This window comes from Vicia villosa, unplaced genomic scaffold, assembly GCF_029867415.1.
Source record: "Vicia villosa cultivar HV-30 ecotype Madison, WI unplaced genomic scaffold, Vvil1.0 ctg.000195F_1_1_1, whole genome shotgun sequence".
Taxonomy (NCBI): Eukaryota; Viridiplantae; Streptophyta; class Magnoliopsida; order Fabales; family Fabaceae; genus Vicia; species Vicia villosa.
The window spans coordinates 91,594-104,643 of record NW_026705064.1 but is presented as its reverse complement, the minus strand read 5'-3'; the positions used below and the strand labels follow the sequence as shown (position 1 = coordinate 104,643).

General features: G+C 34.8%; 2 protein-coding genes across 2 annotated transcripts; both read right to left on the bottom strand.

The window, feature by feature from the left end:
* Positions 1–445: 445 nt before the first annotated feature.
* On the bottom strand, positions 446–2,380 carry LOC131625202 (lysine histidine transporter 1-like). The gene is made up of 7 exons (XM_058896095.1): positions 2,253–2,380; positions 1,773–2,156; positions 1,226–1,619; positions 992–1,097; positions 778–884; positions 637–705; positions 446–541 (listed from the first exon to the last, which is right to left on the bottom strand). The coding sequence occupies exons 1-7, from the start codon at positions 2,378–2,380 to the stop codon at positions 446–448; spliced, it is 1,284 nt and encodes a 427-aa protein (XP_058752078.1).
* Positions 2,381–9,340: 6,960 nt separating this feature from the next.
* On the bottom strand, positions 9,341–12,451 carry LOC131625217 (glyceraldehyde-3-phosphate dehydrogenase, cytosolic). The gene is made up of 12 exons (XM_058896106.1): positions 12,289–12,451; positions 12,146–12,169; positions 11,955–12,055; positions 11,667–11,782; positions 11,335–11,434; positions 10,742–10,888; positions 10,594–10,654; positions 10,399–10,496; positions 10,158–10,300; positions 9,945–10,028; positions 9,764–9,853; positions 9,341–9,625 (listed from the first exon to the last, which is right to left on the bottom strand). The coding sequence occupies exons 1-12, from the start codon at positions 12,296–12,298 to the stop codon at positions 9,580–9,582; spliced, it is 1,020 nt and encodes a 339-aa protein (XP_058752089.1). The 5' UTR covers positions 12,299–12,451; the 3' UTR covers positions 9,341–9,579.
* Between the last annotated feature and the right edge of the window lie 599 nt (positions 12,452–13,050).

Sequence of the window (13,050 nt, the reverse complement as noted above, 5' to 3'; positions counted from 1 at the left end):
TTTCAACTCAAACTTGAAAAAAAGACTTTTAATAGAGTAGAAATTAGGCCTATATGTGTCACCCGAGGGTTGGGCCGAATTGGGGTTTTGGGTCCAAATCCGAACCAGCCTGAACCGATGTCCATCCCTAAACAAGATCACCTTCTTACAACTCCTTTTTCTTTTTTCACTCAATCGTACTTTCTTCATTTTTAAATATAAGTAAAAAAGTATATATTTTTAATTTAAATTAAATCAAATATAATTTATTTATTTAAAATTTATCTAACTGCTCATAAGAAGAAAATATCGTGAGGAATATATGACTTTGACCAAATTAACATATTTGTACTTACAAAAAATTCAATACAACTTGGACCAAAAGAAATATATGACTCAAACTCAATATCATGAGGAAATTAAGGTAAGAATAACTCAGTCTCATTTGAGTAAATAATGTGTATTACTAGTTAAACCTGTGGTTCTTAGCTTGTAGTATAACTTGCCTCAACGCCCCAATAGGAGTTAAAATCATCAACACTACTCCAAACACAATGCAAAACTAACACAATAGAAAGAAAGAAAAAAATTCAGATTCATACCATAAAATATAAGCAATAACACATAAATATTGGAGAGGAGTTATAGATTACATACCCAATTTGCACACCAAGACAAGCTAAATATCTTTGGTTTGTAGATAAAAATCCACATAATGCAAGGGAGCTACAAAACCATCATAAAAAATAATTAACATCATCACAAGCTTTTGTGTTATTGCAAAATGTTATTAGAGACTTTATTTTTCCTTACAAAATATGTGGTTGGAGCAAAGACAAATCCCCCAAAGAAGCTTAGAAGACCACCAAAGAAAGGAAATGCAATTGCTAGGAACATGGTAATGGCTGCATATAAGTAATTGTCACATTAAAAGTTTCAATGTATGTGAAAATTTAGTGCATGAAATGGAAACTTTAGGTTTTTGAAGTATGAGAAGGGAAAGCAAACTAACAAACATAAGAATTTCGAGTCACAAATCGAAGAAATCGAGTTGGCTTGAAATTCATCCTTTTTACTAGAAATGATTCCATCATATCAAACACCGGAACTGCATAGACCTAACAAAAAAATTAATCATATATAAATGATTAAATGCAAATAATCTTTTAAAACGCGCGCATGCACACATCCACACAATGATATGATAGGTAACAAAATTTTAACTGCGATGAATCGGAGTTTGTACCTGATAACTTCCAACAACATGAACAACAACAAAGATATTTGCTGCAACAATAAGCCAATGTGGTTTCTCAAGTGACAAAAGGATGTTATCATCAACAGAATTTCCAAAAGCACGGTAGCCAAAGATAGTAACAGGAAAGTAACACAAAGCCACTACTAAATAAGCAATTATCATTCCCCTCCACATAGATACTTTGGAGGGCTTTTCAGGTGTGGAAGGGATTGTTGCTTGGATCTCAAGAATCACATTGTGACCAGCATAACCAAAAGCTATATCCCCCATAGCACTAAATATTCCAAACACATTTCCTGCTTTTGATGAAAACCTGCTACCATATTGTACTCCTGGTTGAGCACCCTTGTGAATTGAAGCTATCCAAGCAATGGTGGAGTAACTATTGAAGGAGGAAAAAAATTGTTATAAAGTTTATAACATGACACTTCTGATCAAATACGTGTGTCATATATGTTACACTGATACGACACTATTACATGTGATTATTGTGATTATAAAAAATTATTAGTAAAATAGAATTGATGTGGCCTACCTGAGAGACATGACGGCGGCGGTGAGGGAAACACCGGCGACAGAGTTGAAACTAGGGAGATGGGAGAGAAAATATTGAACAAAAGCAAACATGACAATGAAGTAAGTTGTCTTAATAGGCTTACAATCATCACAAAGAATCTCATGGAGTTTCCTTAGAGATTTTGCACCAGTAATCATGTAAACTATATCAATGCCAACCTCGACCATTAATTGTTGAGGCACAACAATCCATAAACCAAGTTTTTCACCAAATGCATGTTGACCTAATTCATGATACTTGTCAAATCTCTTTCCTGGTACTGATTCATGCATTTCAATCATTTGCCATGCAGTGTACAACGTGCAAATCCATGAAAGGACTAAAATTGCAATACCTAAACCCCTACATAAAAAATATTGACATATATCAGACACCAGACACCGAATGCATTTTTTAAACTATAAATTAGATGGAAAGAATGAAGTTGAGAAAAATAACCATCCAAGCTGAGACATGGCATAAGGGAAGCCAAGAACTGCAACTCCAACCATAGCAGTGACATTGTGAAAAGCAGAATAGCACAATTTTGCGTTTCTTGGTTTAATGTTAGCATTTGTTTCAGCCATTTTTTCTTTTCTTTTCTCACTGATGTTGTTTTAGACGGTTGTGTTTAACTTTTTTTGCATGCTTCCCACTTTCTCCTACTTTTGTGCCACTATATCATACAGCAGTTTCCAATTAGGAACTGTTGTTGTTTTTCCCTCAATATTTTTTACTTATTTTGTAAAAAATGTAAGAGAAATCAATTTTGTAAATATTAATATAAAATGGGATGGGGTGGTGGAGATATTAGTTTTTTTTTTTTAAAGAAGAAAAGATTATTTTAATTACCTTTAACGGAAAGAGATAATTAAATTGTAACCAAGTATAAAGAAAGAGATAGTTTGGTAAAGTTTAAAAAGTTTAATTTTCAGATATTGTCCGTGTAAAAACTTTGTTCAAGAGTTAAAATAAAAAATATTTTTAATAATCTTTTAATTAATAATGTAAATTAAATTGAAATGAAAATTGTAGCGTCTGCGAGTGAAGCAAGATTTCTTGAGACCAGTGGTAGAAGACCTAGTCTCCCAAGTCTAATGTTCAATCAATACAACTCTTAGTTGGAAGCTCAGTTCTCGTTGGAGGAGATAAAGGAGATTATTTGGTCATGTGATGGGGAGAAAAGTTCGTGACCGGATGGATTCAACTTGGGATTCTACGTGTCTTGTTGGTAAAGGTGGATTTCAAAAAGGCTCAGGATTGTGTGTCTTTGAATTTTCTTAGATCTATGATGCAGAGAGTGGGGTTTGGATCTAAATGGTTGGGTTGGATGGAAGGGCTAGTTTTTAATAGTTCCATGTTAGTTCTGGCTAATGGTAGTCCCACAAATGATTTTATGGCATATAGAGGAATACGCCAGGGAGACCCTCTTTCCCCTTTTCTCTTTCTAATTGTAGGTGAAGACCTTGCTGGAATAATAGCTAAATCAAGGTCTATATGAGAATATCAGGGGTTTTGTGGGGATACCAATATTCAGTTTGATCTTTTACAATTTGCGGATGATACGATTATGATCGGTGATGGGTCTTGGAAAAATATTTGGAGTATAGCACTTATTAGAGGCTTTGAATCAGCTTTAGTTTTAAGAATGAACTTCTCTGAAATAGAATCCACTGTTACCACCTCTCCATGGATGTGGTGCAAGCTACCTCATCCTTCTTATCTTGTGGAATTGGAACTTCATCCTTTGTGTTTTTGGACATTCCGATAGGATTTAATTTGAGGAGAAAGGAGGTGCCAAAACCGTTGTTGTCAAAATTGAGAAGGAGGTTGTTGGGTTGGCATAATAGAAATTTATCTATTGGTGGTAGGGTTCCTCTTTTAAATCCTATATTAGTTAATATCCTGGTCTTTATCTTTTCTTTTTATAAAGCACAAAAGTGTATTATAAAGGAGATAATCAGTATTCAAAAATATTTTTTATGGGGTTGTTCTGATGATGAAGAGAAGAAGATTAGATGGATAAGTTGGTCCAAATTATATTTTCCATAGAAATAAGGGGGACTTGGAGTTAAACATTTTGGAAGATTCAATTTGGCTTTTCTAAGCAAGTGGAAATGGCACTTTATCTTGAAGAAAAATTATGTGTGGACTAACTTCATTTTTTGCATGTATGGAGATGTGTTGAAAGCATTGTTGGATATTTACGCAAATCATGGTCACTCAAAGTTGTCTATTTGGTGGAGAGATCTTTGTTTGGTTGGTGAAGCACTAGAGACCAATCAAGAGCCTTGGTTTTCTACTGCAATTTCATGGAAGCTTAGGGATGGGAAAGGTATTGATTTTTGGAGACACCAATGGATCGGTCCGGAAGCGCTCTGTAAGCTTTTTCCTATTCTACTTTCGCTTATTGGGGCTGCTACTTTCAGCGATGTAGATTGTGGGTCTTCGTTTGAAATCGGTTGGGTATGAATTTTTTGTCAATTTTGTGGTCATTTCCAATAGCGGCTGCTGCCACAGTGTCACACCCTAACTTTTCGCAAACTTCTATCCCATGGTTGAGGTTCTTGTTACATCATCACTATATAATAGCTCTCTCACTTCTAGTACTTGTTTTAAGGTCCTGTTGCTCTTGAGGACAGGTTTCATCTGAGATTGGGTTATACATTGTTCACTTTAAGTCTAGCATTGAGAAAGTATTGCCTTAATTTGAACTCATTAGAATTTCATTTAATTGTTATTCACTATTCAGTTCCCTATTTAGATCTTTCCAAGTGAGACACCTTTTGTATTTCCGTGAATGTACTCACAATATCGACACTTAACGCAAAATCCAGTTGTGTATTGCACAGGTAACGCGAGGATCCAATCAGCCTCCTATAATGAGTAGGAATGACATCTTTCTCATCCTCATTCTTCGATAACTACAACCTTGGTTCAGTCGGAGTAACAACCTCATTGTAATGCTCCATTACAAACTTCTTCAAAATCTCGAGTGCATACCTTATTTGGCTGATGAGCAGACCCTTCTTGGGCTAGTAAAACTCAATACCAAGGAAATATGTCATTAGGCCAAGGTTGGTTATCTCAAACTCTTCCATAAGCTCACTCTTGAACCTAGAAATACATTTTTCATCGCTGCTCGTAATCAACAAACCGTCTACATAGAAACAAAGGATTATCACCCCTTCATTTATATCCTTCTTCACATACACAACATGTTTGAATACACACTTATTGAAGCTGATATCCTTTAAGAAACCATATATCCTCTTGTTCCTAGCTCTTAGAGCTTGTTTCGAACCTTACAACTCTTTCTTCAATTTGTATAACTTTGATTCTTAGTTTTTCACAACAAAACTAGGGGTTACTCTACATATACCTCTTCTCCAAGCGGCCCGTTTAAAAACACAGATTTAACATCCATTTGGTAGATGGACTAATTATTGTTATTCACAATACCAACAACTAGCCTAATTGTTTCAATTCTAGTCACTGGTGCAAATACTTGTTCAAAGTATATGCCATCTCTTTGCAAAAATTCATTTGCAACTAATCGAGTCTTATGCTTGATTATTTCACCCTTGAGATTTACCTTTACTTTGTACACCCATCTTACATCAATTTACTTCATTCCTTCGAGTATATCAACTAACTTCTAAGTATTTTTCTTCTCAATTGATTTCAGCTCCTCCTTCATAGCCTAAATCCATTTTGGAGAAAGTTGTGGTTCATGGGCAAAGACGTGTCAAATGAATGGCAAACGTTTGAGGAAGTTGGTGAAAGATCAAACCCACGTTGATCCTAGGAAGTTGAAGCTAAAAAGTAGGGAAGCGGCCGCATGCGCTCTGTCAAATTATTAAAATGACGTCAGCATGCATTTGAAGCGCCAATTGAAAATGTCTGTCTCATCTTCCAGTCAAAAGGGACATTTTGGGGGGCAATTTGTTGGCTGGGATTTTTGACCTGAGCTAAAATCCATCCAAAGAGAATAAAAAGCATTATGAGAGAAATATTCTCAAGTCGAACCATATTTGGTCTACTAAGAAACAAAAGGGAAAAGTAGCTTATTGGGCCCAAAAGTACTTAAAAGCCCAATAAGCGGGCAAAATGACCAAAAGAGATTCAAATAAAAAGTGTGTTTCACGCAGGTTAAAGATTTGGAGAGAAAAAGGCACATGAATGTAGAACGTGGAAGTTAAGTTGAACAACGTGGGATTCTCAAGGAGGTCGGCAACCTCCACAAAGTAGTTATTTTTATGCACTATAAATAAAGAACTTTGCACATAGTTTTAGAGGTTCACAATTTTATAAACGCCTGCACGCTGTAACACTTAAAGTACCCAATCGAACGAGCGAAATGAGTAAAGCAATGGCTATGTATGTTTGAACCATCTAATTTTCTGCAAATGTTAAATGTTATGACATTTATCTTTCATTCTTGTCATTTTCCTTTGTTTATTATTGGTTTGATTTTCACCAAATACGTTTTTTACAAAAAAATATCATTCTAAGTGTATTAGACGTCGTGTCGAACACCCTCGTTTTCATAACTAAAACAAAAGAACTTCTCACAAAAACTCCTGCAAACGAAAGCACTGTTCTGAAATTCTCTGGTCGATCTCACAAGTAACCTTTAAAAAGAGACTAGCGAAGTTTACCAAAACACGAGGTGAACATGTGTATAAGGTGGTACTACCTCATTTATTTTACCTTCTTGATCACAAAACCTCCCAAAGTCGTTTGAGACATATTTGCCTCCACCATCTATTTTAAGAACTTTTAGCTTGTGGTCATTTTATCTCTCAACCATGTACTTGAACTTCTTAAACACTTCGAATACCTCATATTTTCTCTTGATTAGGTATGTACATGGCTTTTCACTATGATCATCACTGAATGTGACAAAACATCTATTTCCACCAATCAAATGAACTCGCATACACATTAGGATACAACTCTAGTCTAACAACTCTAGCTTCATCTTTTTGAGGTTCTTTCTTGTTGGCATTGCACTATCTTGCAAAATGACTAAGCTTTTAACAACTTTAGCACTGCACATTGCTCTTGTCAACCATTCTTCTACCTCTTACATTGCCTCCTCTAAAGTTGTATGATCCAACAGCCCTATTACCATTGTTTTCACCCTTTTTGAATGTTAAATTCTTGAAACTTTGGGACTTCATTCCACTAAAAATATGAAATTTCCCTCTACCTTTGCTCATAGACACTTTCCCTTCGCCTTCTTGTCTCTATCATTGAAACGGGCTCCAAAAGCGATATCCGCCTTTGCCTTATCAACATTCCTTTCCTCCATTCTCTGCTTATATGTCTCATTGTTCATTGTCGCAAGATCCTTCGATTCCTCAATCGCTTAAATTATATTATCAAATTTAGACATCAAAGAACATAAGATTTTCGCGACAACATATTAATCTATGATAGTTTCTCCATATGTTTTTATTTGGTTCACCAACCGAGTAATTCTCGTTGTAAAATCATTTAAGGTCTCCTTCTCTTCCATTTGAATCAACTCAAGCTGCGTTTGTAACCTCACAACTATCGCTTTGCCAGCCCCTGCATACACCCTCCCCAAGATTTTTCACGCTTGCTTCAATGATTTGCAATCACCAACTTTCTCAAAATTATCTATATCAACGCATTGAGGAATAAAAAACAGCGCCTTGAAATATTTCTCTTCTTCCTCATGAGATGCTCATTGTGCAGTCGTTGCATCTTCAACAAGAGGATTCACACCGTTCTTGATCACTTCAAAAACATCTTGGTAGCCTAACAACGCCTATATTTTCTTGCACCATTTATCGTAGTTCTTCACATCAAGGATAGATAGATTTGCAGAAATTCTTTCTTTGAAAACAGAAATCATGATTGCATACTAGGTGTTTGATGGGTCGAACCAAACTCTTGATGTCAAATGTTAAAAATTGAAACCACAAGGTTGGTGAAGAATTGAGTAATTGAGAGAGAGAGAGAGAGAGAGAGAGAGAGAGGAGAGAGAGAGAGAGAGAGAGAGAGAGAGAGAGAGAGAGAGAGAGAGAGAGAGAGAGAGAGAGAGAGAGAGAGAGAGAGAGAGAGAGAGAGAGAGAGAGAGAGAGAGAGAGAGAGAGAGAGAGAGAGAATTAGAGAAAGTGATTGAAGAATAAAATATGGAATTAAATCATACACAAGATAGTCTAAAATTATTGATACGAATACAAGATGATGTACAATTATCAAACAAAATATAAACTGAAACGCTCCAGGTGTAACCGATTGACATAATTATGTCAACCGATTACACTTTGCTACTGTAAATTTTGGTTTGACATTTTTAAGGGATATAACCCATTAACATAAAAGTACAACCAATTACATGCGCATGAATTAGCTTTTTTTCACTTAACATACATCAGAACCATTCATAGAAATTGTTTTATAGATGATCAAAATAAAAAACCAACATTAGTAAAAATTTGATAGTTAGGTTAACAATGTATAATCACGATAACTTGTTAGGGTATTTTAATTAAATATCAGTGATTTTAACTTGTTAGGGTATTTTAATTAAATATCAGTGATTTTAACTTGTTAGGGTATTTTAATTAAATATTACAGTAACTTGTAAGGAAATTTTAAATAATATGTTTTAAGATTGATAGTATGATTTATAAAAATAGTACGTTATGCGCTAAACTAATCTATAACAACTATGTCAATTAAACTCTTACAAATGAGCTGGTTTACAAAGGGATATTTAAAATAATTGTCAAATTTCCCAAAGTGGGAATGAATTTAAAAAAAAAAAAAAAAAAAAACAGAAAATCATAACTAAAATCTGTCAGTCCTTATCAAGCAAAGATATTATATAAAGATAATAATAAAGTCGAACGCATGAAGAGGCTAAATCCATATTTAACTAATAAACGTGTGTCTCATATTTATTTTCATTTTCAAATATCGGCCTGGTCTCGTTTGTCAAAAGCCAAATATATTAAAATTAAATTAAAAATAAAACAACAACAAAAGAACCCGACTTTCCAATAATCAAATTAAGAATACGACATTTAAATTTAAGATTTAATTATAATGATACCATTTACCTGAATCACTTTTGCCATTTTTTAAAACTATTTTAGTCTTCCTGAATGATCAAATAATAAGTTGAAATTCATCTTATATTTCAAAAGTTAAAATGTGTCTTGAAACATTGTATTCAAAATCAAATCGAAAAACATATTTTTCAAAATATGTATTCAAAATAGATAAACATCAATATATTCAGTGTATCAATATTTGATTTCAAAAGAGTTAAAAATGTATTCACAATCAAAATAGACATTGCCGATTTCAAAATAGCCACAAAATTTAGTGTTAATTTAAGTCAGGTGATTTTGAACAGTTACCGGAAACTGTTTGGTCATTAAGCAATTTTGTATTTATTGAATAACGAACAAACCTGGGCTCAATTTTTTGAAGGAATCGCCTTAATTTTTTTTTTCATGAAATAGTTAGCTTTTTAATGCCCCATGAATTGGCCAAGGAAAACATGACGGAAATGATTTATTTATCACACCAATAAAACTCAGCCAATACATCAAAATCCAAAACAGCTCATTGCTTAATGTACTACTAAGCAACCAAAAACACTGCAGTTCATAACATGTAAACTTCACTAGTACAGCAAATCAACTTATTACATGAAAAGAGGCCCAACTGCCGCTAGGCTAATGGATGGTAAAGAAACAAAAGTAGGCCAATTTATAGCACTACCAACCGCAGTTCCAACTTAAAGTTGTTTAGCAATGTGAACAATGAGGTCAACCACACGGGTACTGCAGCAAATTATACAAAAACAAGGATTAGATAGCTGAATAAGGAGCAAATATAGTTGGTTTCCACTTTCAATCAAGGTGAACAGCAGATAACAAACAAGGGATCGACCATATGAAAAAGATAAGACAGATGATTACCTGTAACCCAACTCGTTGTCATACCATGAGACAAGCTTAACAAACTTGTCATTTAAGGCAATTCCTGCCTTGGCATCAAAGATACTTGACCTGATAACATTAATTAGAAACAAAATTAACTCCAACAATCATAAATTATACTCAATGCACAATGCTTCTAAACTGCTAGTATTATATTTACCTGGTGTCACCAATAAAGTCAGTGGAGACCACATCGTCTTCAGTGTAACCAAGGATTCCTTTCAACTTGCCCTCGGACTCCTCCCTGCACAGATGCAAATATTAAATATCATAGAAGTCAACACGTAATAGTATTTGAGACATAAATATTAAGGACTCAACAAATTTAGTGAAATACTTAGTCAGAAACTGAAACTTAAAATTGAGCACTTACTTGATAGCAGCTTTGATTTGGTCATAGGTGGCGGCCTTCTCGAGCCTCACTGTAAGGTCAACAACAGAGACATCCACAGTTGGGACACGGAATGACATACCGGTCAACTTTCCGTTCAAGGCAGGAAGCACTTTGCCGACAGCCTAATGGGACAGAACAGATTAAAACCAAACCAAATATTGGCAACAGCAATAATTGCAACAGTGCTAAAGAGTCTGAAAACAGAACCAAATATTCTCACCTTAGCAGCTCCAGTACTGCTGGGAATGATGTTAAATGAAGCAGCTCTTCCACCTCTCCAGTCCTTGCTTGATGGTCCATCAACAGTCTTCTGGGTGGCTGATTATTAACATTGCAGCAAGAGAATGAATTAATTAGTAATTCCTCTGGGAATGAATTAACAAATGCAACAGTAACACACTGGCTATATACCCACCAGTAATGGAATGGACAGTGGTCATGAGACCCTCAACAATGCCAAACCTGTCATTAATAACCTGCAGAATAAACAAAACACAGTTGAGACCTGATACAGCAAAGCAATAGGGAAATTAGAGGCTAAAATATATGTTGGTTCATAAAACCTTTGCAAGTGGTGCAAGGCAGTTGGTGGTGCAGCTAGCATTGGAAATAATGTCATACTCTGGCTTGTATTCATTCTCGTTAACACCAACAACAAACATGGGAGCATCTTTACTGGGAGCAGAAATGATGACCTTCTTGGCACCACCCTAAATCAAACAAAACAAATATATGATCATTCTGCCCTCACAATATAAAAAAAAGTAGAAAACTAATCATTACAAAAGTAACAACGTGCACAACATTGAGTAACAAGATATGAAGTTGCAAGTTGTACATCCTATTAGATCTAAACACAAAACAAATTAAAACATAACACTCATATTAGAACCACTGCCATAAGAGGAAAGAAAAAGGTTGACTGACTTGCAAAACCGTCAAAATTCACAACATAACATACATTTTTTAGAGTGCAATGGTAAACAGCAATGTGCATGAAAACAAGAAAACCATAGGCAACTGACAAATTTAAACAATTGAATACAATCAAGGAAAGAAAAATGAAACACAAACCATGTAATACCAACATACACATGTACAAACTCGATCAAAGGAATAATCAACAACTAAAAAGTGAAACCACAGAAATGCAAACCTTCAAATGAGCAGCAGCTTTGTCCTTGTCAGTAAAGACACCAGTAGACTCAACAATGATATCAGCACCAGTGCTGGCCCATGGAATCTCTTCTGGGTTCCTGAGGCGCACAAATCAAACATGAATCAAATACACAAATTACAAAAAAAAGTATGTTAATTAACAATCAATATTATAACAATTACACAAATGACACTCTACTCTAAAACACACTCAATACCGAAACTGAATACACATGATAATTCACCGACTATTCATTTCTATTAACATAAAAACCTGCAGGCATATCTATCTACACACAAACACAGCAATTGAATTGATGAACTATATACCTGTGTGCAAAGACAGTAACTGGCTTCTGACCGAAGAGAAGAGTGTTAGAGTCCTTGACGGTGAGTTCGTCGTTCTTCCACTGACCGTGAACACTGTCATACTTAAACATGTATGTCTACACACAAACCAAATCAACCAAAAAATTACCAAATAAAATCAGATCTAAAACAAAAACGCTTAAAACACTCAAAAATAATAATCAACAAATAAATAAAGTTTCACCCCGAGAATATTTATGATCTGAAACTATTAAGCAAAGTAGATCAAGGCAAGAGCTATATATATACCATGTAATCAGTGGTGATGAAAGGATCGTTAACGGCAACGAGTTCAACATCATCTCTCTTCAAAGCAACTCTGGCAACCAAACGTCCGATTCTTCCGAATCCTGTCAGTTACACATAAAAGATCATCAAAAACTCACAAAAATCCGATCTATGCAGAAACGAAGAGAGATCGGAGGAACTAGAGTATTTACCGTTGATTCCGATCTTGACCTTGGCTGCTCCACGAGAAATTCAAAAAAAAATCAAACACAGAGGAAAAATCAGATCAACTTAGACAAATTAAAGTAAAAATCAACGAAAAAATGAAGAAAAATAACGAAACGGTTATGCTTACCACCACCCATGGCTGTTGAAGGAAGAGGAAGTAGTGAAGTAGAAGAGAGAGAGTGGTAGCGGAAAGATCGAGAAGAGTGGAAAGTTGTAGAAGAAATGGGAAATAAATAGGGTTTTTAGGTATAAATATAGAAAAAGAAGTTGGAAATGACTTGTTGGGGGTAGGTCAAGTGTGGTTCGGGGTTTAATCAACGCTACAAACCCGGTGTATGGTCCGTGATACTGCGTCGGTAATTTAGCTGTATGATTTATTATTAGTATCAATTGTGAGGGTCCCGCGGGTTTCTACTTTTTGTTACGAGCTTTGCTTTAGTAGGTTTCGGTTGATAAAGATAAGGTGTAAAAGAGTCTTTATGCACTGGCAATAGGATATTCGTTGGTTTGTTTCGTGCTAAAGAAATTCGAATTGATAATATTCGTGAGTATAGGGAAGTTGTTAGGTGTCCAAATCATGCGTTAGAAGATTCGAGTTCAAGGCCCATATCATCTACGTGTGTGGTCTGGTTTTCGCCTTTGAAAGATTGTAATTATAAAAGTTAATACAATTAAATATTCGTTTGTCCTCAAAGTTTCATGTTTTATAATTTTTAGTCATGCCATTTTAATGTTAGAATCAAATACTGTAAGAGAAATATTTGTATGGATACGAACCTAAATCCATATATTTAGGAACAACCAATAAAAAAATATAGAATTTAAATTTATTTAAAATTTAATTTCGTTTTTAATTGCCAACATGGAGAGTGGTTATGATAATGGAGAA

What these genes read in the sequence shown, in the direction of transcription:
- LOC131625217 (XM_058896106.1), bottom strand. An exon ending in GTTACTGTCTTTGCACACAG is followed by an intron (nt 11,435 to 11,666) that starts GTATATAGTTCA and finishes TGTGCGCCTCAG; the next exon opens with GAACCCAGAAGAGATTCCAT. An exon ending in GACTTTATTGGTGACACCAG is followed by an intron (nt 9,854 to 9,944) that starts GTAAATATAATA and finishes TAATGTTATCAG; the next exon opens with GTCAAGTATCTTTGATGCCA.
- LOC131625202 (XM_058896095.1), bottom strand. Translation starts at nt 2,380, where the DNA reads ATGGCTGAAACAAATGCTAACATTAAACCAAGAAACGCAAAATTGTGC. An exon ending in GCCGCCGTCATGTCTCTCAG is followed by an intron (nt 1,620 to 1,772) that starts GTAGGCCACATC and finishes CTCCTTCAATAG; the next exon opens with TTACTCCACCATTGCTTGGA. An exon ending in ATTTTGTAAGGAAAAATAAA is followed by an intron (nt 706 to 777) that starts GTCTCTAATAAC and finishes ATGGTTTTGTAG; the next exon opens with CTCCCTTGCATTATGTGGAT.